A 26,872-nucleotide genomic window follows, 5' to 3' on the forward strand; every position below is an offset into this window, starting at 1 on the left:
CGCTGTAGACAACATGACCAGCAGAGGAGACTCAGCACTGGACCTCAGTTGGGTGAGTAAAGTACTTAGGCAATTTTTTTTTTTTTTTTTAAAGAAAAAGACTATAGATAGATGTTTCTTAAAATCGGGAAAATATTCACAAAGCGGTACAAATGAATTAACTGTCAGATTTGCTTGTTGGAGTATATTAATAATTTCTTTTAAAAGCTGTGTAAGTTTGTCCTAACAAGAAAAATAAAGGTTAGCCTTTAAAAACACTTCGTATAAAGTGTGCCAGTTAATTGTTTTGCCTCAAACATTGACATAAAAAAGTTCCTAAATATGTTTAACATTTAGACACGCAAGCCCACTTTAGAAACAAAATGTGTTGAGGTTGTCTTGTAAAAAAAATTTTTTAGGGAAACACATATGTCTAGCTGAAAGTGCAAATTTTTTTGTTGCACTTTCAATTTAAGAACCAGTATAATAAAGAAATACTAAAAGATTGATAATCAGACCCATAACTGTAATGAAACTACACAGTCGTCATGGTATGAAATTATTTATTTCATCAAGGCAAGTACACAATAGTTGGCACAGGATAAACCAAAGAATACTGCATGAAAAAAAGTATTGTTTTCAAGCCAGTTTTGATATGCACTACAGGGCAGGGTTCTCATTGTCTCGCATAATAATCACCCTCTGAGGCGAGTTGATCACGGCTTCAGATTATTTCGTATATATCTCTGATATGGAGAGATAGAATTAAGCTGGATTCACACTAGGATTTATGGCCCCCTTCTTAAAGTGACTATTAGATACAGGGTTGTTTTTTTGGGTTTCCTTTTATGAAACATTAGGGTTCAATCCCTCTGAAATAGGGTCCATAAGAGGATCTTTTCCTTTTTTCACCACTTACGGTACATTAGTTGATGCATATTTTGGGGATAGAAAAAGTATATGGCGGTACACGAACTACCATGGTTCTAAGGGTATGTGTATACAATGTCTTTTTCAGGCGGGTATTTCTCAATAACCTCCCTGAAAAAGCCCTAAAAAACCCCATAAAGAATGAACATATGAACTGCAATGTCAAAACGACTTGCTGTTCCTATCTTCAGTCTTAGGTCACTTCTTTTATCTGCTTCACATCTTTGGCAACGTGAAGTGGTTAAAAGAAGCTTCAGACCGTTCTTCAGGCGGCTTCCACTTGAAAGCTGCTCACTACTTTATATAATAAAAAGTAATAAAGAAACAATGCCGGCGAAAACGATGCCAAGAGCATGCAGAAAACAAAACGAAAAGGCTCAAAGAAAAAAACCCACAACAGGACAAAAGACGCCACCGTGTCCTGAAGTGTTCTTCTTTTGCAAAACTTGGCACATACGCTCAAATCTAAAAGATGTTGTGAGCACATACCCTTAGTTTGAATCCTTCTTGCTAAATGCTGCTATTCTCACTACCTAATAACGCATGCGAAAAAAATCCATGTTTTTATTATCATTACACTTGGGATTTAAGGGATCTTCACTTTAGTTATTGTATGCATGAAGTATAGCTTGGAACACAGCGTTCCTTGTCAATCAATCTATGCCCTACCATTGGGCACATTTGCGTAATTTCTAGTAAACCAGGAATTTCTGTAGAATACTTTGATCATATCATTAAAAACAATTGGCCTAGCAGCTAAATGTGTAAGTAAAAGCATTGGTAATCCAGTGGTTGTTCATGCAGGACCTCTGTCCAATATTCTCCTAGAGATAAATATGTTGCTTAAAAAACTAAGCACACAAGAAAAACTGCATAACTGTGCAGCGTTTCCACTCTCCTCCACTACTTTACAGTCTCCATAAAAAAACACTTTTAATACCATTTTGTTCGCAATGACTCCAGTACACAATACTTTGTGTAAATCGGTAGGGTAACAATTGCACAGTAAGGTGGATTAGTACACGATGGCTAACACTCCAGGATATAGAAACCACACAGTTCCAACTTCACACGGTGTGGGAATCGCTTTCATCACTTGCATCAGAACGGTTTTTTGCAACATGGCCGACACCAGGTACAGAGTCCACATGAACATCTTCATCATCTGACTGGATAATGGGCGATTCCCCACCATCTTCACTGTTTTCCTGGCTGGCAGAATCAGTGCATGTAGAGGACAAGGAAGAAAGTTTTTGTCTGAGTTCTGCTTGGCTGGGAACCTGAAGAGAGATCTCATTTCGACAAGTGTCAAAGTCAGGGCCTTTAGCAACCAACATGAAGAGAGAAGACAAAGAGAAACTGTAATGAGGCATGAGATCTGCTTACAATATATTAAGAGCACACATGGATAAGCAAAAGAAACGTGGATCACAACACAACCAATTACATTCCAGCTCTTATTCAAAAAACCACATGATAGGAGCTACTGCACTGAAGTCTTTTTTTCTGTACATTACATTCATCTGTTTTAAACTGGACCAGTAGACAAAAAATCCGGATTGGCTTCAAACTGAAGAAGAACTGATACACTTTAAAATGGAACCGTTCACATTGACCTCAATAATGTAACCATCAGTCCCAACTGCAATCTTTTTTAAGCCAGAGAACAAAAAAAGGTCTGTACAACTTTTTTTTTGTACTTTTAACCCCTTGACAGCACAACCAGTTTTGCCTTTTATGTAGAACCTTTTTTTCTTCCCCCACTCTTATTATTGCTATTATTGCGCTCCAGGAGCCATAACTATATATTTTTTTTGAAAGACCGTCATACTAGGCTGTTTATTTCAGGATGAGTTTTACTTCAGTGACATCATTTTGGGGTGCGTCTAACTTATTAACTATTTTTACGCTATTTACCATACTGCACAAGTAAAGTGTTAGCTTTATTCTGTAGGTCAGTACGATTATAGAGATAACAAATTTATATACGTTTTATGTTTTATTAATTTGCACAATAAATACTCATTTGACAAAATTCTAAATTTACTTTCTTTTTTTCCCTAAACACTATTCACTGTTAGGCATAATTGACATGTTATCTTATTCTTCAGGTTGATGAAATCACAATACACCATTTATATAGTTTTTTTACGCTCTGCTACTTCAATGCAAAAAATGACTTTAAAAACAAAATCTTTTTTTTTTTGCCACCATATTCTGGTACCCATAGCTTTAGCTTTCTGACAAACTTGTGTTCGGGATTGTTTTTGCAGGACAATATGTGTTGTGCGAATCAATACAATTACAGTGGTCTCCAATGTGTAGGTTTTTTTTTTTTATGTTTTACTACTTTACACAAGAAAATCACTTTAAAAAAAGTAAAAAATTTTTTTGGTTGTCATATTTTGAGAGACATAAATTTTATTTATCAGATTACTCAGCTTTAATGAGGACAGTTTTTTTGCCTAATGAGCCATAGTTTTTATTGTACAATTTTGGAATACATATGATTTTTTATCACTTTTTAATTACATTTTTTTGTGAGGAAAATTGAACAGAAACAGTAATTCTGGCATTTTTTCTTTTGCAGCATTATCATAGATATATATCTATATAGAGATATATATCTCTATCTATATATCTATATTTTTTTATATAGATAGATAGATCTCCCGCTCTCTAAACCTATCCGTGAGTTTTTTCAGCACATGCAGCAAGAGCATATCGGTGTATAACAGCCAGCTCCTAATGCGGAGGGCATTAACTCCTGTGCCCATGCCATCTTTGTGACGTAATGCTACATCAGATTGTGGGAAAGCAATTGCAATCCGGATGTACAATTCTGTCATTTTGCAGAATGGGGTTATCGGGTATCAGGTAGAGTCAACAAAAAACTTTACCACTTTAAATTGAAATGTTTCTAGTTTGTACATCAGAAGTTCCTGATTTACTTATTTTCATCTAGAAATAAGAATTACTTAGCTTCCTTTAAGATTAGGTGTAGCTCAGACCACAAAGACTTGACTTTATATTTATTTACTTGTATTTCATTTCAAGCAATCCTAAAACCTAATGCCCTGTGACATTGGGTATTAAGTAGTAAATTGCCATGTACAAGAAGATTTTGATGTTAGGCAGGTACCTTGCTGGCTCCAAACTTTTAGATTTGTGTTTTAGTGTTCCTCTTCCCACCCATTACCAGTAAAAGATAAATTGGTAAATCATACAACAGGGAGTGATAAGGAATTGAAATAGGGATGATTAGCATGGTCTTGTATGAAGAAGACCATGTCTGTAGAGCAACTGCATGGACTGACTGACTGCTGTTATGGTTGGTAAGAGCTAAAATACCAAACATCAGAATCCTACATACAGTTAGGTCCATATATATTTGGACAGAGACAACATTTTTCTAATTTTGGTTCTAGACATTACCACAATGAATTTTAAACAAAACAATTCAGATGCAGTTGAAGTTCAGACTTTCAGCTTTCATTTGAGGGTATCCACATTAAAATTGGATGAAGGGTTTAGGAGTTTCAGCTTCTTAACATGTGCCACCCTGTTTTTAAAGGGACCAAAAGTAATTGGACAATTGACTCCAAGGCTATTTCATGGACAGGTGTGGGCAATCCCTTCGTTATGTCATTCTCAATTAAGCAGATAAAAGGCCTGGAGTTGATTTGAGGTGAGGTTCTTGCATTTGGAAGGTTTTGCTGTGAAGTAAACATGCGGTCAAAGGAGCTCTCCATGCAGGTGAAACAAGCCATCATTAAGCTGCAAAAAACAGAAAAAACCCATCCGAGAAATTGCTACAATATTAGGAGTGGCAAAATCTACAGTTTGGTACATCCTGAGAAAGAAAGCACTGGTGAACTCATCAATGCAAAAAGACCTGGGCGGCCACGGAAGACAACAGTGGTGGATGATCGCAGAATAATCTCCATGGTGAAGAGAAACCCCTTCACAACAGCCAACCAAGTGAACAACACTCTCCAGGAGGTAGGCATATCAATATCCAAATCTACCATAAAGAGAAGACTGCATGAAAGTAAATACAGAGAGTTCACTGCACGGTGCAAGCCACTCATAAGCATCAAGAATAAAAAGGCTAGACTGGACTTTGCTAAAAAAACATCTAAAAAAGCCAACACAGTTCTGGAAGAACATTCTTTGGACAGATGAAACCAAGATCAACCTCTACCAGAATGATGGAAAGAGAAAAGTATGGTGAAGGCGTGGTACAGCTCATGATCCAAAGCATACCACATCATCTGTAAAACACGGCGGAGGCAGTGTGATGACTTGGGCATGCATGGCTGCCAGTGGCACTGGGTCACTAGTGTTTATTGATGATGTGACACAGGACAGAAGCAGCCGAATGAATTCTGATGTATTCAGAGCCATACTGTGTGCTCAGATCCAGCCAAATGCAGCCAAACTGATTGGTCGTCGTTTCATACTACAGATGGACAATGACCCAAACCATAAAGCCAAAGCAACCCAGGAGTTTATTAAAGGAAAGAAGTGGAATATTCTTGAATGGCCAAGTCAGTCACCTGATCTCAACCCAATTGCGCATGCATTTCACTTGTTAAAGACTAAACTTCAGACAGAAAGGCCCACAAACAAACAGCAACTGAAAACCACCGCAGTGAAGGCCTGGCAGAGCATCAAAAAGGAGGAAACCCAGTGTCTGGTGATGTCCATGAGTTCAAGACTTCAGGCAGTCATTGCCAACAAAGGGTTTTCAACCAAGTACTAGAAATGAACATTTTACTTACAATTATTTAATCTGTCCAATTACTTTTGGTCCCTTTAAAAACAGGGTGGCACATGTTAAGGAGCTGAAACTCCTAAACCCTTCATCCAATTTTAATGTGGATACCCTCAAATGAAAGTTGAAAGTCTGAACTTCAACTGCATCTGAATTGTTTTGTTTAAAATTCATTGTGGTAATGTCTAGAACCAAAATTAGAAAAATGTTGTCTCTGTCCAAATATATATGGACCTAACTGTATATCCTTATCTCTGAGTCCATGGTAGATCTACTAACTCGAAAGTGGAGCCAAACACTATTTAAAAAAAGACTGAATAAGTTTAAAATGATAAATAAAGAACAAGACCTCATTCTCTTATGTCATGAAACTAGATCAGATGGATTTCCTTCTTTAAAAAGACAGAATGTACTACAGTTTTTCAGCCTCAATCATATAACTTTTATTTAACAGTTACAAAATAATTCACAATATAAATTATAGAAAAGGCATAACCAATCTTCTGCGTCTATACATAAGCAGGACAATATCATATCTGGCTCCATGTATTAAGGTCATCTTCACACAATAACCAGCTTCCTTGAACAAACATTTAGCTGCAGTCCTGGATGATGCCTCGGTGTCCTTGAAGCTTTTCTGAGATCCTTTCTACAATTGTAGTACAACTCCAGTTTTACCAAAATGTTTCCACACATCCTACTAATAGTCTAAACATGAAATCTGAGTTGGTGCAAGAAATCTTATCTTGTGGTGCTCAAAACTTTAAATTCAGGCATCAACGCTACAGAGCAATTTCTGCAGAAGCCAAAAGGGTACAATTTTCCTTGGCTCCAGAAGACTACTGCCCATACCCAAGAGACCATTACCAGTTAATCTGTTGTGTACGGCAGCAGCTTACCTGTACTGCATATCTGTTTTTGTTAGACATATTATTGGGCATCTTCAAATGCTAAAAATTTTTGTGTTTCCTAGATCAACTACTGCTGGAGACTTCAGCTGACACTTACACCCCTTGTTCTATGGCAGGGGCACACAACCTTTTCTGATCCAAGGGTCACATGGTCATACTAAACCAATCCGGGGGGCACACTAAAATTAAAGGGTTATTACCTTCTGTGACATTTATGGCATATTGAAAGTATATACCATAAATGTCTGATAGGTACAAATTCTCATTATACAACTCTTACCTCCACCAATCAGCACTCTCATGGTACGTTCACAGTTCTTTGACGAGGATTTATAAATATATTCTGCTCCTAAATCCACATAAAAAAAGCATCAAATACTCTGAATAAATTTCCTGCTGATCATAAAGGGAAAAGCTTACATTGAAAAACACAAAGCACTGTGTGCACTCTTTATTTTGAACATTTCCCAGTAAAACCAATAGGAAGCTTATTCAAAGTATTGGAAGAAATGTTTTAATGTGGATTTTGCAGTAAAATTTGTTTATAAATCCTTGTAAAAAAAAGTCTTAATTTACTTTAAAGAGCACATGGCTCTCTACCAAATATCATGGGTTTTGTACTTTCTGCCTAGTGTTTCACAACTCTCAAACTACCATGGAGAGAGCCACAGACATGGCCACCTAATTCATACTCTTATCTGAAGTGTAAAACTGGTCTAGAGAACCCATTTCTACTAATGTATGAGGCAACCAGAGATGTCTACACAGGCCACCATTAGTACTTGCCAATCCCTGATCCTCAGCTGCTGCCACTACTCTTCTGTGTGCGTAGCTGCTCATCTATAGTTAACCTGTCAGTCAAGCATTCTGCCCATATGGTTTGGGGCTACACAGAATGGCTTTGCGGGCTGCATGTGAACCCTTGGCCGCAGGTTGTGCACCCCTGTTCTATGGCAAAAAGGATGCAATAATCTAATAGTGGATTTTCATGAGACAAGCAAAGGAGATATGTTTCCCCATTACTCACTCAGCACATGCATAGCCAGATTAAGTGTTACCATTTCATATTAAGTAAATAAAACATTCTGCATAATTAGATAATATCCTCACTATAATGGCATTGAAATACATGATAATCTTATAGATAGCATTGCAGAGAATATGCAGGTTACCCGTACCTATTATAGGGGATAACATGCTGTTGTCCTCTCCTCCTGAATTTAAGAAGACGTCTAGTGCTTCCTGATCAGACATGTCCATCAGGTCCATTTGCTCCAACATGTCAACATTCACCTCCATTGAAGACATACTTCCTATTGGTTCTTAAAACAACAAGATTATACTGAACAGCTGTAAAAGACCCATCATTTTACATCCTTTTATCGTTTCCTAAATTTCTTGGGTCATTATGTTAAAAGGGTTATCTAGGACTTAAAAGCAGTTTACTTATCCGCAGGCTAGGTTATCAATATGAGATGTGCATGCACCCCCACCGATCAGCTGAGTACTGCTTCTGCAGAGGCCGGGACTAATCGATGTACGCAGGGAAACACAGCAGCCCCGTACATTGCTTAGGTGACTGCTGTTTATTTTCCATTCACTTGCAAGAGACAAAGTGTAGTACTCAGCAGTGGCCACCAAGTAATATACAGTACATCACTTAGTCCCACCTACTGCTGGAGCAATATTCAGCTGATCAGTGAGGGCACTGGTTGTCAGAACGCCACCACTTTTATATTATTTACCTATCTCATGAATAGCTCCTCAGTTCTTAAAACCTAGATAGCTTCTTTTAGCCATATTGAAAGCTTCATACATTAAATACAGGAAAACAAAATAAGATGTATGTATCCTGTTGTGTTAGCACTCATGTGATTCCCCAGGAAGCCTTGTAAGTGCTTTTCTTTTGTACCTACACTGATAAGGTACAACTTCCCCCCTTCTCCTTGTCCTCCGCATCTTAAAGAAGTTGTCCATTACTTTTACATTGATGTCCGTAGGATAGGGCATCAATGTATGATCGGCATCCCCGCCGATCAGCTGTTATTGGTGCCGATGGCCGGAAGTGCTCATCTGCGGGGCTCCGCCGTCAAGTGGTAGTGGCCGCTATTCAATTGAATAGGAGGTGGATGTGCAGTACACCGATAACAGCTGATCGGCGGGGGTGCCGCGTGTGGGACCCCGGCCGATCATACATTGATGCCCAATCCTACGGATAGGGCATCAATGTAAAAGTAGTGGACAACCCCTTTAATCTTCTACGTATATCCTCCTCCCCCTCCTTGCTGTTTTTAGAAGAGTGTTGAGAGCCAAATCAGAAATGGGGCAGTGTGATGTCAGTAGCAATAGAGCTACTTATATGAAGAGGTTAAACAGACACTACAACAGCCAAATGGTAGGAAAATTATAAACACTATTCAAAAAAAGTTGCTTAATTTTGTATTACAGAAAAATCATAATAAATGTGTTCATAGCCTTTAAATATAAAATTAAATGTGGGGTATAGTGTATAAAAACGGCATACTCTACAGACACATTTTTGGCATCAAGTTGACCACTTTATACTAAAGATATAGTTAAGAAAAAAAAAACAGTAAAGAATAATATATAGAGGTGACCTGCCTCGTCTCTCTGCTATCTGCAGATATCCCGTAGACAAGTATTGCTCCATGTCCTGCTGGAATGCCTCTTCAAAGAACTTTTGTCGTTCTTTTAACTTCATCTGTTGGGCATACTCCATGTCCAAGACCCTCTGAGTATGTTCGGAATCCAGATCAGCTATAAGGAAAGAATAAAAAAAGATAATTTGAGATTTCACAGTAGCATATAACCTGGAGGTTGTAACACAACATAATTTGTGATCATGATAACTGCAACGGATTAGGTAGCATTTACGTCAGCATTAGTGTCAGCATTAGTTGAGTATACCATGTAGTTTTCATAAAAGGGGTGAAGAGTAGCTTGGAAATGCCTATTGCGACAAGATCTGTCATAAAATTTTAACTCTCAAGATTAAAAGGGAACCTGTCATCTAATTCATACTGCCCAAACTAAAGACTGCATGAATCGGTCACTGGCTGTGCTACTGCAACCCGGCATGTTTTACTCCTACATTTTGTGGGGTTTCAGAGAAAATGTACTTTGAAAAGCCATCTGGGAACTTTGCATCTCGACTGACTATTTAAAGGAGGTCCTAAACTACTTTCTCCTGCCCCAATACCCATGACTGATAGGTCACTCTCTCTGTGTGTGTGCATAAGGAGAGCTTTCAGTCAAAGAGATTAAGGGGTAAGGGTAAGGGGACAGGGAAGAAGCCAATAGTGCAGCCAATGTCCGATTCATGCCGGCCATGGCTTGAGAAGAATGAATCAGATGATAGGTGACCTTTAAGTTCCAGCAATTTGAGTCCTCAGTAAAGTAAGCTAGTGGTACATTTCTTTAATGGCAAATGACTATAGTGCAAGGCCATGTTCTTCACTGTTGGAAGGGAAAGCAATTCCTCAGTTCTTGGGATCACTTTGGCCAGGTCACCCCGATCAGGAACTTTTATGACATATGAAATCCTACACAAACAAATTTTTTTACATGCAAATTGCATAACAAAAGAGAGTCATACTAATGGTGAATTAACACTGGCCAATTTCAGGACCGCAACAATGGCTGATGGTCTACATTAAGGTGCTCATTTACTGGCTTGTGATAGTGACATAACGATCTCTAATGCAATATCTATCCTCATATACAGTGCATGTTATAGGCAGCACATCCCCGGTTTACACTGGGTAATGCGACGTCAATAAAGAATATGAATTTTATGCTGACATAAATATCAAATCACATGACAAACTAATGTCTATATGAATTGATAAGCACGTAAGAGCTGTTAAAGGCTTCTTATGTATTACACTTTGAACACACAAAATGCCTCCGTTCCTGACAATGGAAAAGATTTTTAATAAAAATAAATCGCAAAGTAGCTTGTTTTGTTTTAATAAACACTTTCCAATTTTACCCATTTATGAGGTTGAGAAAACCCATTTACGGTAAATCACATAGGATTCCCATAGCCACATGAGAATTTTGACATCAGTAAAGAAAGAATACAAAAGCAAGTCCGACTCCAAGTCTAAATATCTGGCAAATGGAAATAGAGAAGCACAGTGTACAGTATTTATTGTAGATTCTGTACTCTATCATGTAAGTTTGCTCTGAACCTCCAGGATCCAGGATGAATAATAAATCATCACTAATAAAATGATTGTTTCAACCACTTAAACAATTTTAAAAAATTTAGTGCCGAGAATGCTAAAAAAGTGCACAAACATTGTTTTGATTTACTTACTAAAAACTGGAAAATACACATAAATTATACTAAGAAAAACAAGTATTACTTTCAATAGCAGAGTTCCAATGCGCGAAAGATTGTCTATACAAGCCAGGACTTTAAAACGCACAAATCTCAAAACTGAATTTTGCGGTTGTAGAGGAAAATAAATTCTTTAGGATATTATACAGAGTAGTAAAAGTTTTAGGCACGTGTGGAAAAAATGCAGCAAAGTAAAAAAATTCAATAAAAAAATAGAAGTGAAAACAGCAGGGGTGGAGAACCTCTAGCCCATGGCATCATTCGCTCTGGCAGCTTTCTGATGGGCCACAGTGCTTGGGCCACAAGCCTTTTAATTGCTCCTTGGAGAGTGGGCACGTGCATGCAGCGTTCACTACTGAACACCTCGGCGCATGCAACAGCCCAAGTGTTTCCTATGTGATGTACATATATACAGCAGTCCCAGTGTATGCTATGTAATGTATATAACAGTCTCAGTGTCTCCTATGTGATTCATATACAGCAGTCTCAGTTTATCCTATGTCATGCACATAGAGTAGTCTCAGTGTATCATATGTGATGTATAGATCTATTTGTGTCTTTTATGTGATGCAGATAAAGCAGCCTCTGTGAATCCTTTCTAACGTATACAGAAGTCTTATTTTCCCCACTGTACATCACATAAGACACTAAGTATTTGATACACTGACGATTTTGCAAGTTTTCCCACCTACAAAGAATGGAGAGGTCTTTAATTTTTATCGTAGATACACCAACTGTGAGACAGAATCTAAAAATAAAAACCCAAAAAATTACACTGTATGATTTTGAAATGATTAAATTGCATTTTATTGCATGAAATAAGTATTTGATCACCTACCAACCAGCAAGAATTCTGGCTCACACAGATCTGTTAGTTTTTCTTTAAGACGCCCTCCTACTCTGCACTTATTACCTGTATTAATTGCACCTGTTTGAACTCATTATCTGTATAAAAGACACCTGTCCTCACCAGCAATTAATCACATTCCAACCATGGCCAAGACCAAAGAGCTGTCTAAGGACAGCAGGGACAAAATTGTAGACCTGCGCAAGGCTGGGATCGGCTACAGGACAATAGGCAAGCAGCTAGGTGAGAAGGCAACAACTGTTGGCACAATTATTAGAAAATTGAAGAAACACAAGGTGACTTTCAATCTTCCTCGGTCTGGGGTTCTATGCAACATCTCGCCTTGTGGGGTAAGGATGATTCTCAGAAAGGTCAAGAATCAGTCCAGAACTACACGGGAGGACCTGGTCAATGACCTGAAGAGAGCTGGGACCACAGTCTCAAACATTATTATTAGTAACACACCACGCCGTCGTCATGTATCTTGCGGGGCACGCAAGGTCCCTCTGCTCAGGCCAGCACATGTCCAGGTCCGTTTGAAGTTCGCCAATGACCATATGGATGATCCAAAGGAGGCATGAGAGAAGGTCATGTGGTCAGATGAGACCAAAATAGAACTTTTTGGTATCAACTCCACTTGACGTGTTTGGAGGAAGAAGAAGGAGGAGTAAAACCCCAAGAACACCGTTTCAACCATGAAGCATAGTGACGGAAACATTATACTTTTGGGGGTGCTTTTCTGCAAAGGGGGCAGGATGACTCCACAGTAATGAAGGGAGGATGGATGGGGTCATGTATCATGAGATTTTGGCAAACAACCTCTTTCCCTCAGTAAGGGCATTGAAGATAGGTCGTGGCTGTGTCTTCCAGCATCACAATGACCCGAAACAAACAGCCAAGGCAACTAAGGAGTAGAGAAACATTTCAAGGTCCTGGAGTAGCCTAGCCAGTCTCCAGACCTGAATCCAATAGAAAATCTTTGGAAGGAGCTGAAACTCAATGTTGCCCAGCGACAGCCCCAAAACCTGAAAGATCTGTATAGAGGAGGGGGCCAAAATCCCTGCTGCAGCGTGTGCAAACTTGCTCAAAAACTACAGGAAACATCTGACCTCTGTAATTGCAAACAAAGGTTTCTGTACAAAATATTAAAGTTCTGTTTTTGTATCAAATAACTATTTCATGCAATAAAATGCTAATTAATTATGTAAAAATCATACAATGTGATTTTCTGGACTTTTTTTTTTTTTTTTTTTTTTTTTAAGATTTTGTCTCTCACAGTTGAAGTGTACCTACAATAAAAATTACAGACCTCTCCATTGTTTGTAGGTGGGAAAACTTCGGCAGTGTATCAAATACTTATTTTCCCACTGTATAAGTGTGCTGGAAAAGATAAAAGTATAATTTAACCTCAGTGACTGACCGTTATCTCTGCATGCCCAATTAGTCATAGATGGAAGACTGACTACAATTAATTATTATTAATTATTTCAATTCATAAAATACAAGGTTTGCTGAAACTTTTCGCAAAAAATGAATATCAATCTGATCCTCCTGCTTTATAACAATATGCCTATAGATCAGATACTATTTTTAACATGACCAGTTTTCTTTAAGTTGAAAACCCCCCCGAACATTAAATAATTGCTTGTAACATGTGGAACACATCCTACATGTTTTACTGGGCTATTTAGTGGTAATTTAGGCAGTGAGGATTATTAATCGACTGTTGCTTAATGCTAGCTACTGTCTGACGATTGAAGGATTATCTCTATGTAATCATATCTCAATATGTTAAGCTCTGACCTTGCACAGTGCAGTGCCAAAGAAGACCTTAGGCTTATTGAGAAAATGATAGAAATCTTCATATTGGATGTGAAACACTGTCAAAGAGATTCTGTAACTCCGTGTCAATAGAAAAAAGGAATTAGCTCACAGGCCAACCCGAAGAACTATTATTACATGACCTATATATAGAACGCCACATAATGCTCTTTTCTTTCCCCGAGATCAGATTAAAGTAGTGGAAATCTTAAGAATATTGGTGGATGTGCTGTAATGATTATTTGAACACACTGAAGTTATCAGCCTCCAATTAACACAGACATGGCTTCTTCTGTCAAATGTAATTTTAACGCTGGAATATTCAAGCACCTAAGAACTCTTATTTGCTTAGTCAAACATTCACATCTCTTTACAGAATATCCACACTCTATATGGATAAATTCCTATTGTTATAACCCATTTTTCATTACACGGCAAACAGCAACTAATATAATGCCTATAATATGCCCACAAAAATCAATGGGATCTTAAAGGGATTCTGTCAGCAGAATTTCATCCCCTCCCAAACTATTTATATGGGCATGTAGCTCTTTGTTAGACAAGTCCAGCAATGTCTGCACATGAGCAGTCCAGTCCTCGGTTAATGAGATACTAGCATTTGAGTTGATATGCAAATGAGGCTGGAGAGCTATTTGTAGAGCTGAAGCCTCAGTCACTCCAGCTCTATTCCACGCCCAGTGCCGCAACGTCGTACTTGACTGCCAGTCTCCATGCTGTGTGACTTCAGGCAAAGGAACAGTCAGTCATGCAGGAGGGGGCAGCGTTGGGTGGGGAATAGAGCTGGAGTGGCAAAGGCTTCAGTTCTACAGCCTCAATTGCAAATCAATTCAAACACATTACTCCGTAACAAAGGAAAAGACCATGTAATGGTATTGCTATACTTATCTTTGAAAGAGCTACATGCGCATATAAACAGTTTGGGGGAGAGGGGTGGTAGTGAAATCCTGCGAATTATTGCCTTAAAGAAATATGGATGATAAACACTAAAATAGCAGAGCTTAATCGTGCCCACGATGCGTTTTTTAAGCGTTTCCGCAGTGGCAAAAACACTGCAGAAACGCTTAAAAAACGCATGGTAGAAGGCCTGCCATGTAGAGCAATGATAATCCGTATGTGTTGTGCACATGCTGCGGAAATTTCCGCTGCGGATTATCATTGCGGAAAAAAACGCAGCACTGCCAGTTATTTTGTGGAAGCGCTGAGTTTTCGCCACCATTGACTTGCATTAGAACGCTTGGATTCCGCTTCACTAGATAAGCACATAGGGAAAACATGCGTTTCAATGTGCGGATAGTACCCAGGTCTAGAGGAGAGGTCTCTGGACCCGGGTACCATAGAAAACTGTAAAAAAAAAAAAAAAAAAAAAAAGAATAAAATGAAAAATAAATATTATATTTACCTTCTGATGGCCCACGGTGCGCTCGTCCTCCCTTGCCGGCAGATCGCGATGGACTGGAGGACCTGCGCTGACGTCATAGTCATGTGACGGCAGGTCCTTCAGTGTAGTGTACCGCGATCTGCCAGCAGCCAGGACGGAGCGAAGCAAGACTCCGGGGGCCATCGGAAGGTAAGTATAGATTTATTTTTTTTATTTTTAACCATTATTTAAGGTCACAGTATATAAATCCATGCCGTTTGCATGGATTTAAATAGTGTGACCAAGTTGTCAAGCACTTTCCAAGTGATGCTAAAATTGCTTGGAAAGCGCTTGTCAACCCGCATGCGGAAATGCAAGTGAAGAACGCTTCACATCCGCATGTCCCTGGCAGGAAAAACGCATGTACAATCCGCATGTACAATCCGCATGTACAATCCGCATGCGTTTTTTTCTGCCAGGGAGATGCAGAAATGTTCAGGAAAAAATCCTGAGCATTTCTGCATCGTGGGCACATAGCCTAAAAGAGGGTCAGTCACCAGGTGAAAAATGGCTAGTTTTTGTTTTTGTTGTATTCTATTTTTTCTTTTAAATCTGCCTCACAGTTTCAGAGATATGAGTCTTGGAAAAGACCATAAAAATTAGCATATTAAGTGCATTAAACAAAAAGGCCAATACTTCTGAAACTGTATGGTGTGGATATTGTTTTTGGATGGTTTTTAAACAGAATACTCAAGCAAACAGCAGGAATAAAATAAGAGGAAAACCTAGCCATTTTTTATCTTGTGACAGGTCCTCTTTAAAGTGCGCCTATGTCAGCCACAATCAAAGTAAAAGCATAGTCTTACTCTCCTCATATCCAGAAGTTACATTTGCTTTTGGTAGACATACCAGTCTAATATGTTAAGGAACTATCCTTGTTTTCATGTTCCGTAATGTGCCATCCATTCTTTTTGAGTGAGTAATTCCTCTTTAGCATTCTGTCAGCACTACAGATACTGGAACTTCCTTTTTCTCACTTCACAGCAAACCACTGTTTAAATATTTTGTCCGTTTTGCCCTAAACTGAATGCCTGCCTCTCTTTTATGCGTATATGAAGTATGACATAGAGGTGAGCAAAGACAGAACCAAAAACCTGCCCATCCTTTCATGTAAACTATCTAAAGATCTCTGCTGCTAGAGACAGATTACACTTGACAACAAGCACAGGGTGGCAAACACCACAAGGGAGACACCTATTGGCACCATTGAATGATTCCTTGGATTAAAGTAATTTTGGTAAATAAAGTAGTTTGCAATTTTATTAGTGATTGGATGACCAAAAATGCTTATCAACCCTTTCGACATGATGTGCATGTATGTCATATTTCGAGTTCTGGACTTTGATGCAAGCTCATGAACTGAGAATGACATTGCCAAGTGATTTTTACTGCACAATCATCGCCGTTGTTGGAGGCCAACAGGTACAATATATATATATATCATAGGAATGACTGAACTCTGCATTAAATTTGAGTGCTGGATATTTCCAGGACTCTATCAAGAGATACTAGGTACAAGGTTGTGAACCTGCTAGGCGAGAAGGCCGGTGTTCTTTGTGTGATGTCCTTTGTTTTAGTGATAAAGTAAAGGTTGCATCTACATATGGAATGAGTATAGGCCCTCCAGCCTCCTGGATGATACAGGTACACACACCTTCTGTGGTGAACTTGAATACAGATCCTGTTTTTATGTCCTAGTGTAATCTACATATGTACACTGCCCCTGTGGATTTGAATTGTATACCATTGCTCCTGAGGTAGACATCCTGTCTCCAGCCTATGGATATGTATATTGGTGCACAATGCTTTTGATGAACATCTTGGGGCCAGCCCAAATGGAGTTGAACCTACACAAGGACTTTCTTCCAGAAGTACAAGAGTGCCATCTGCAGGAAGGTGTTGACCAATGCAGCCAATGACAATGCTCATACTACCCTGAAGATGATTGGATATTTGCCACAGAAGATACCGGAGAAGAAGGGCGGAGTCGTGGGTTGTATGTGGGTGTGGATGTGAAATTTTTAGTATAAATGAAGTAGAGTCAAGACTATCTCTCTCTCTCTCTCTGCCATGAAGGATCATTGCTAAGTATACTTATAATTGTATTTGTATTTTCTCTAATTAGAGGACATTGAAGAAAGGTTCTATTGTGAAATTGTTGATTGAATTGCCTTATTATTATCTTATTTTTCTTGTTATTAAACATCTGTATTATTTTCCCAAACTTGAGTTATTGATTATATAGGAAAGGTTCAGGACAGGAAATAGAAAGGGAAATCACCACCTACAGCCGTAAAAACAAAACATAAAAAACTATTTGGAAATAGTGACAGGATGAATGGATGGGGAGAGAAATGTATGAAAACATGTATGTAATGTAATATGTACAGCACAGTGTACATATATACTTTAAACAGGGCATAGAGGAGTGTGTGCATTACATATGTATGTATTTGTAGATCTATATTTAAATATAGGTGTGTATAATATATGTTTGTCTGTTTGCTGGTGCTGTTTGGATTGTATTATATATATATATATATATATATATATATATATATATATATATATATATATATATATATATATATATATATATACATATATACATACACATATATACATACAGTGGCCACCACTGTATATAAATATCACACATATATACATATAAATCGGGTGCACGTCCTCCAGGCATAGACAAAACCCGGCATATAAACTTAAAAAAATGAAGCCAGCACTCCTATTAGGAATCCAGTGATTTATTCGCTCAAAAACAGTTAAGGCGACGTTTCGGCTCTGTGTTTGAGCCTTTCTCAAGCTCAAACACAGAGCCGAAACGTCACCTTAGCGGTTTTTGAGCGAATAAATCACTGGATTCCTAATAGGAGTGCTGGCTTCATTTTTTGGAGTGTATATATATATATATATATATATATATATATATATATATATATATATATATATATATATATATATATATATATATATTTTACAAGTGGCTTGCAAAAGTATTCATCCCCTTGGCATTTTCATGTTCTATTTCAGGGTTTGCATGTGAACATTTGGTTTCCTTTTTATTGCGAAGCAAACAAAAAAATAGGACAAAATAACTGAAAACTTCAGTGTGCATAACTATTCACCCCCCCCCCAACCTCAAGTTAGTACTTTGTAGAGCCTCCTTTTACAGCAATTACATATGCAAGTGGCTTTGGATAAGTCTCAGCTTTCCACATCTTGCCACTGGGAGATTTTTTGCACATTCCTCAAGGCAAAACTGCTCCAGCTCCTTCAAGTTAGATGGTTTCCTCTGGTGAACAGCAATCTTCAAGTCTGACCACACATTCTCAATTGGATGAAGGTCTGGGCTTTGACTAGGCCACTCCAAACATTTACATGTTTCCCCTTAAACCACTCGAGTGTTGCTTTAGCAGTATGCTTTGGGTCATTGTCTTGTTGGAAGGTGAACCTCCGTCCCAGTCTCAAATCACTGACAAACTGATTTTGCTCAAGAATATCCCTGTATTTCGCACCATCCTTCTTCCCCTCAACTCGGACCATTTTCTCTGTCTCTGCTACCAGAAATCATTCCCTCAGCATGATGCTGACACCACCATGTTTCACTGTGGGGATTGTGTTCTTGATTTGGCGCTAGACATAGCATTTACCTTGGAGGCCAAAAAGTTCAACTTTGGTCTCATCTGACCACAGCACCTTCCTCCATACATTTGGGTAGTCTGCCACATCTTTTGGCAAACTCAAAATAAACCTTACAAATTTTTTTGTAAGTAAAGGCTTTTTTCTGCTCAAGCTTTCATAAAGGCCACCTCTATGGAGTGAATGGCTTATTGTGGTCATATTGACAGATACTCCAGTCTCTGCTTGGGAACTCTGCAGCTCTTTCAGGGTTACCTTTCGTGTCTGTGCTACCGCTTTGATTAATGCTCTACTTGTCCGGGCTGAGAGTTTTGGTGAACAGCCCTCTCTTAGCAGGTTTGTTTTGGTACTATGTTCTTTACATTTGATGATAACGGATTTGATGGTGCTCCGGGGGAACATCAGAGATTAGGATTTATAATATATAGAATTTTTATAACCCAACCCTGACTTGTATTTCTCAACACCTTTGTCCCTGATTTGTTTGGAGATCTCCTTGATCTGCATGGTGTTGTTTGAGTAGTGGTGCCTCTTGTTTAATGGTGTTGCAGCCTCTGTGGCCTATCCGAAAAGGTGTGTATATACTGACAGACCATGTGACAGTTAGACTGCACACAGGTGGACTTCCATTTACTAAGCATGTGACTTATGAAGGTACCGTATTTTTCGGATTATAAAAGGCACTTTTTCTCCCTCAAATTTGGGGGGAAAATGGGGGTGTGTCTTACAATCTGAACTGTAGTGTAGCTTACCGGCGTTGGTGGAGCAGGGTCTCAGGGTCGCTGCTGCCGGAAACTTCTGCCTTCCGACAGAGGCAGGAGTCAGGAGATGGCTGCGGGCCCCATGCTTGTAGTAGGTGTTCGGTGGTGCGGGGGCTCTGCCGACATTTTGTAAAAGCCGGAGCCCCGCACCTTCCATACTCTTCTACGCAGTGGACTCTGGGAAAATGACCACCGGAAGCGGCGCATGCTCAGACTGAGATCTCGACTCCCAAGATCTCAGCTCCTGAGATCTCAATTGCCCATGCGCTGCCTTCGGCAGCCATTTTCCTGGAGCCCATCGCATTAGAAAGTATGGAAGGTTCATGGCTCTGACTTTCACAAAATGTCGGCGGAGCCCCCACACCACCGAACACCTCCAAATACAAGCACGGGAGCCCGCAGCCATCTCCCAACTTCTGCCTCTGAACACCCCATCCTGCCTCCACCCTGCCAACCAGGTAATCTGATTCGAACACGTACCGGTTTATAAAAAAAATATTTTTTTTACCATTCTCCTTCCCAAAATTTGGGGTGCATCTTATAATAAGCAAAATACCAGTATTGCTTGCACCAGAAATTTTTAGGGGCTTCATAGCAAAAGGGGTGAACACACATGCACATGCCAATTTTTAGTTATTTGATCCCATAAATTTAAATTTCGCACACCACACAGGAAGTCAAAGGATTCTTAGCCAATCATCATGTGACCTGGAGAGCACCTCAAGTTACAGAAGGATTTGGGAAAGCAAGGAATTGTGAAATTATGGCCAACCCCTTTATTATTACATTCCTTTTTTTAGATTTCTTTGTATATTATGATAAACAGTTCTATCATGAAGTGACTAGCTACCCAGCACAGATGGCAATCCATGCAATTCATTGTAAATATTACAGAACAGGAAAGTCATGGCAAGCAGGATGGCAGATGTTTAGGAAAGGGATGGGTAACAATATGCAGTCAAGGAAAATAGCACATTGCTTTAATGGCAGAACGCATGCGGCTTACATTAAGCACCGCTGGGAAAGTCAACACAAATCAAGCGAGATAAGCAGAGCAAGAATGACAGAGGAAGATGCTAAATAAATTCTGTGAAGTGAAAAAATAGACCCCAAGTAACTTCAAATTCTCGATTTTAACACTCATTAAATAATAAGAAAAAATTCTGCCAATGTGACTGTTTTCAGCATATTCCTATTATTTTAATACTGTAGATGTTTGTATGTGTAAAATTACCAACAACTAAGGACCTACAAGGTGGAACTCGTAAACTGTAACGCATGTTCCATTAGATATTTATTGAACAGCATTGATAAAGCGCTGTACAGTGAGTGAAACCATGGTCACTGAACTTAAATAATCTAACCTAAGATTACACAAGGGTCAGTTTCTCAGGAAGCCAAATAATTCTATTACTGCTCATGTACAAGCAGATAAATTATAGTATTCGGTAGAGCTTACACATTTATGCCTAAGAGGAAGGAATCCAAATGTTTTACTCATCTACACCTTGAGAAGCGGTAATGACTTGTGACTCACCATTAATATGTTATTGTTTTATCAGTTTTAAATGCTGCTGTTCCCCTGAATCTGACAATGTTCTTTCTTTTTTGTTGTTCCTATGTGTCCCTGTTTCTGAGATATGGCCCCTTCTTCCTTTTATCTAAATCTAGTCTTGTTAGCCAAAGCTCTCCACTTAAAAAGACTAGGTTTACAAAGAGGGAAGAGATCATATGTTAGGATAGGAGAGCCGCAGGAAGAAAAAATAAATAAATGCCAGATTCAGAACAGCTGCATTCATACCAAGTAACAAAATTCTTATTTATGGCAAGAGACAGGTCCCCCTTAAATGTGCCCACGTAGCGCTAACTGTGAATATAGGAACAGACAATGCACTGGAAGAATATATCAATAGAGAAGCCGATGAAGAGTAGACGGACAGATTGATCATCGGTTACAGTGTGCCATGGTAACGCAGCATTCTTTGTAAGGTGTCTGTTATTAGGAGTGCCCCGTTACATCAGACCAGGCAGTATCCATGACCACATATTACATCTCTGCTTATTTTATGTTCACGTTTTTACAACATACTAATCAATCACTGCCAGAGCAAACACCAGTCAGTCCTTGAAAGGACTCCGCTATAAGGGATGAAAAACAGAGCTGGTGAAGGACAGCCCCTCCATTCCTCCCAGGCTTCTTTTTAACTACCCAGCTACAGAACAAAGCCAGGTTAGTGAAGAATAGATGTGCTTTATTCAGTTCTGCCAGCAACTGTACATCTAGGTCAATATTCTGCTTCAGCCGAAACTGCTCCAAGAGATGTGAAAGACCCGGCATCTGAACCGTGCATCACACCATTACCTTAGAGGGTGCCCCCTTATTGTTGGACTGTGTAGAAACACATATTCCTATATATTTTACCATAAAAGCTTGAGTAAGTGACTAAAACCACTGAATTAGGATTCGCTATAAAAATCCATACTTTGTGTGCTTTTGTTGGCACCCACTAACTTCTCAGTAGGCTTCTGCATGCCCAATATTCAGATTAAATAACACCAGGCCCTACAATATATTAAACTATAATTTATACCACTATAAAAGGGACTTGGTTGATTCCTGGAGTCTGGTAGCACTGCTTCTGGAAATGTACTTCTGGCACCAACATCTTATTTTCTTTATGTCTGTGAAATAAAAGTGGTGTAATTGGCTCATGGACAGACGGCAGTTAACATACTGCACAATTCCCTATAGTGGGGCAGTGAGCGAGTGCAGCCCCAAAAGCTCATATCATGTGCATTACAAGGTCCCGACAGCTAAAGGGGCCATCTCTAGTCTCAGGAACATCTGGGCTTATGTTACACTTTAGGCAGAGTTCAGAAAAAGTGCCTTTTCCATCTGTGAGCAAGACAGACTGTACATGGACACCACATGGTCCAAAATATGTGAAATTCAGATGAACATGCCCCACATGGACACAGTTCTGTGGGGGGAAAAAGGTGGACTACTCCAGTTGGATGGGACTAGCCCATTGACTTCATTGTATGGCATCCATTATTCATGAATCCACTGCAAAAATGACGCGAAAATGAACCAGGTTTTTTTTTTTTCAAATGTAAAAAGCAGCTGTCATGCTAATGTCAAAAATAGACATGTGAACAACATATGGACTTGATTTTAGTACATTTAGAATTCCATACATATGAAAAATATTCTTTTTTTAAACTGATATTTTATACATTAAAAAGGTCTGAAGTAAAGATGCCTCTTTCCAACAAGCTTTCCCTGCCCCAAACGCAACCTTCCCCAGGCCAATACACATCACTGAGGCAACATCCTAAGATTAAAATAAGCAGGGGAAAAAGAGAAAGATTCCGACTTATAATAGGACGATTATGTCCCCCCCTTCTCAATAGAGTAGCACAGCACGTCTCTGATGTTGCCTTTTCTTTGTAGGTTATGGATCAGATCATGGTACCAATCCACCTCTTCTGACAGTAATAATCTTTATTTCTATAATGCCAACATATTCAGCAGCACTTTATAAATCAGAGGGGGCGTGTAAAAACTATGTAAAGCTATGTTCACACGTTGAGTTTTGCAGCATTTTTTATGCAAATTTTCAGCTGTGTTTTACAGCACCAGCAAAGTCTAAAGTTTCAAAAATCTTATGCTCACATTGTTTCTTCCCGTTTTTGTCAAAGAGCTGCGTTTTTGCAACATGTAGCTTGTCACTTCTTCCTGCAGTGTTTTTCACCCATTGAAAACAATGGCTAAGTGCAAAAACGCAGCAAAAAGTGGGTATCAGGTTTTTCTGCGTTTTTGGTGCCAAAACCTGAGGAAATTGAATAAGGGTTTTTATGCACTAAACCTTATCAGCGTGCACAAAAGACAAATGTACAATGACAAAAACACAGTAAAAAAAAATGCAGCAATAAAACACAGCAAAACCTGCTTTTGAAGCAGCTTCTTTACTGCCAAGAGTGCAGACTTCCCTGCAGAAAAAAAATGCACCGTGTGAACGTAGCCTAAGACATTACACATCAATACAATCTAATAATAATAATTTATATTTATATAGCGCCAACATATTCCGCAGCACTTTACAATTAAGCGGGGACATGTACAGACAATAAATTCAATACAAGGTTAGACAGTTGAAACCGTTACATCAGGAGTGAGGTCCCTGCTCGCAAGCTTACATTCTACAAGGAAAAGGGGGGACACAATAGGTGAAAAGTGCTGGTTATTTCAGGTCTGGCAATTATAATAAATAGGGATTTTCATATAAAGATCCGGTTATCAGCCAGTATGTTTAAGTGCAATACTCAAGTGTCGAGTGCAGTTATCTTGTGCATGGAGGGTGTGGAGACAGATGATTAGTAGGGAACAGATTCTAAATAATATTTAGAAGGAGGGAACAGGGGAAAGTTAGTTTACTGAGTAGTTGAGGTGGTAGGCTTGTTTAAAGAGATGGGTTTTTAAAGCGCACTTGAAGACATGGGGGCTAGGCATCAGTCGGATTGTCTGGGGTAGAGCATTCCAGAGAACTGGCGCAGCACGAGAGAAGTCTTGGAGACGGAGGTGCGAGGTTCGGATTATGGTGGATGTTAGTCTTAGGTCATTTGTAGAACGGAGGGCACGTGTAGGGCGATAGAGATGAGAGAGGAGATATAGAGCGGTGCAGAACTGTGGAGAGCTTTGTGGGTGAGAGAGATGAGTTTATAATGGACCCTGTAGAGAATGGGCAACCAGTGTAATGACTGGCACAAGATGGAGGAATGGGTGAAGCGGCTGGACAGAAATACGACCCTGGCTGCCGCATTCAGGACAGATTGGAGAGGAGAAAGTTTGGTAAGAGGGAGACCGATCAGAAGAGAGTTGCAGTAATCCAGACGAGAGTGAATAAGAGCGACAGTAAGAGTTTTAGCAGTTTCAAAGGTGAGAAAAGGTCGGATTCTGGAGATGTTTTTAAGATGTAGGTGACAAGAGCGAGTGAGTGATCGGATATAGGGAATAAAGGAAAGGTTAGTGTCGAATATGACCCCAAGACAGCGGGCGTGCTGCTTGGGAGTTATGATTGAACCCTCCAAGGTAATTTCAATGTTAGGTAGAGTTAGGTTAGTAGAGAGGAGAAACACAAGAAGTTCAGTTTTGGAGAGATTCAGTTTAAGCCAGAGGGAGGACATTATGTTAGAGACAGCAGACAGACAATCCTTGGTATTTTGCATTAGGGTAGGGGTGATGTCAGGGGAACAAGTGTATAATTGGGTGTCAGCATAGAGATGATACTGAAACCTATTAGTTCATTAGTCAACAATTGAAACAAAAGGAATCAGGGTCTCACTCACAAGCTTCCATTATAGGAAAAAAAGATAACCCCGTGGTGCCTGTTCACACAGTGGTAGTATGTCATGAACATATGTTTTATTGCAAAAACAGGAATAAAAGAAAGCCATATACGAGCTGGCCTTTTCAAGACAACCCTATATTTGTAGGTAATTACCCACAGCTTTGTAAAACAACCCATTTTTTTTGTCCCATTGGAGCAAAATAAGAACTGGCAGAACTGGTTGCCACATAGTAAGATACCACAGGGGCTCTGCACAGTGCCACAAGTTTTGGCATTGCAAATGCTATAGCTATTCTGTTAACTGTGTAAAAAAACAATTCACTTCTAGATCTTCACGATAAGTGAATACAGAAATAAGTGGGATTATAGCTGACAGTTTCTGGAAGGTTAACCAACTCTTCCTAAACCGTGATTTTCTGTTCACTTACAGACATACAACGTGCAGTTACACTGTCAATCTTCATCTCCGTCCAAACTTAAAATAGTCTAAATAGGCAGCAGATATATCGCCTAATGGATTTCTTGCTGTGGCCTGGATCTCCTCCAGAAGTCCTAGGGGGGACTTGGCCATCGGAAGCACAAAAGACCCATTCACTGTAATTGCAGCTCGGCCACAGTTAATTTACAGTCTGCAGAGACATCTCTGAGTGATATCCAAAGCCATTTAACCAAGTCATATTTAATATGAATGTATATATCTAAGTAATATCAGCTACAGAACATCTATTTCTTTATTTGCATCCAATACAGGCAAATAATACACACACTGGAAATTTACCAACACTTCACTCATCGGAAAATAAAATCCCATTCTCTATCCAAATAGTAAAATCGCAGAAAAAGAAATCCTTCTCTAACTTTTTATAACACATTCTTCAGTTCCTCACCCATTTCAATATGTAGTGGCTGAAAAACTGTATAAACTCAATACTGAGCTACAGATGAAAGGTTGTTACAGTAGTCAGGGTCTGTATCGCACTGATAGAGTATAGCACCCTGAACTTTATCAGCATAGATAAATCAGCCCCCAATTTAGAACATTACTTCGTAAGAAGAGGAAACGTTCTTATATTTTCACGTGTTACCAGTGAGGCAAATCATACAATTACAGTGGTGGCCAAAAGTATTGGCACCCCCGAAATTCTGTCAGATAATACTCAGTTTCTTCCTGAAAATGAATGCAATCACAAATTCTTTGGTATTATTATCTGCATTTAATTTGTCTTCAATGAAAAACCACAAAAAGAATTGTCCTAAAGCCAAATTGGATATAATTCCACACCAAACCTAAAAAGGGGGTGGACAAAAGTATTGGCACTGTTTGAAAAATCATGTGATGCTTCTCTAATTCGTGTAATTAACAGCACCTGTAACTTACCTGTGGCACCTAACAGGTGTTGGCAATAACTAAATCACACTTGCAGCCAGTTAACATGGATTAAAGTTGACTCAACCTCTGTCCTGTGTCCTTGTGTGTACCACATTGAGCATGGAGAAAAGAAAGAAGACCAAAGAACTGTCTGAGGACTTGAGAAACCAAATTGTGAGGAAGCATGAGCAATCTCAAGGCTACAAGTCTATCTCCAAAGACCTGAATGTTCCTGTGTCTTCCGTGCGCAGTGTCATCAAGAAGTTTAAAGCCCATGGCACTGTGGCTAACCTCCCTAGATGAGGACGAAAAGAAAAATTGACGAGAGATTTCAACGCAAGATTGTGCGGATGGTGGATAAAGAACCTCGACTAACATCCAAACAAGTTCAAGCTGCCCTGCAGTCCGAGGGTACAACAGTGTCAACCCGTACTATCCGTCGGCGTCTGAATGAAAAGGGACTGTATGGTAGGATACCAAGGAAGACCCCACTTCTTACCCCGAGACATAAAAAAGCCAGGCTGGAGTTTGCCAAAACTTACCTGAGAAAGCCTAAAACGTTTTGGAAGAATGTTCTCTGGTCAGATGAGACAAAAGTAGAGCTTTTTGGGAAAAAACATCAACATAGAGTGTACAGGAAAAAAAAAAGAGGCATTCAAAGAAAAGAA

General features: G+C 39.2%; 1 protein-coding gene across 3 annotated transcripts in view; it reads right to left on the minus strand.

The window, feature by feature from the left end:
- Positions 1-548: 548 nt before the first annotated feature.
- Positions 549-26,872, minus strand: part of DTNBP1 (dystrobrevin binding protein 1) — a 139,101-nt gene continuing 112,777 nt past the window's right edge. Inside the window, exons 8-10 of one of the 3 annotated variants that reach the window (XM_073678795.1) lie at positions 9,220-9,375; positions 7,776-7,919; positions 549-2,230 (exon numbers count right to left, since the gene is read on the minus strand). In XM_073678795.1, coding sequence (XP_073534896.1) covers positions 1,977-2,230; positions 7,776-7,919; positions 9,220-9,375 — 554 coding nt within the window. In that variant the 3' untranslated portion in view covers positions 549-1,976. Of the gene's footprint in view, positions 2,231-6,095; positions 6,336-7,775; positions 7,920-9,215; positions 9,376-26,872 lie in introns of those variants that run through there. The other 2 variants (XM_073678796.1, XM_073678797.1) reach the window with 2 other exon arrangements.

Source organism: Phyllobates terribilis, unplaced genomic scaffold (genome assembly GCF_046119375.1).
Source record: "Phyllobates terribilis strain yellow unplaced genomic scaffold, ASM4611937v1 Scaffold_4__5_contigs__length_816908805, whole genome shotgun sequence".
Taxonomy (NCBI): Eukaryota; Metazoa; Chordata; class Amphibia; order Anura; family Dendrobatidae; genus Phyllobates; species Phyllobates terribilis.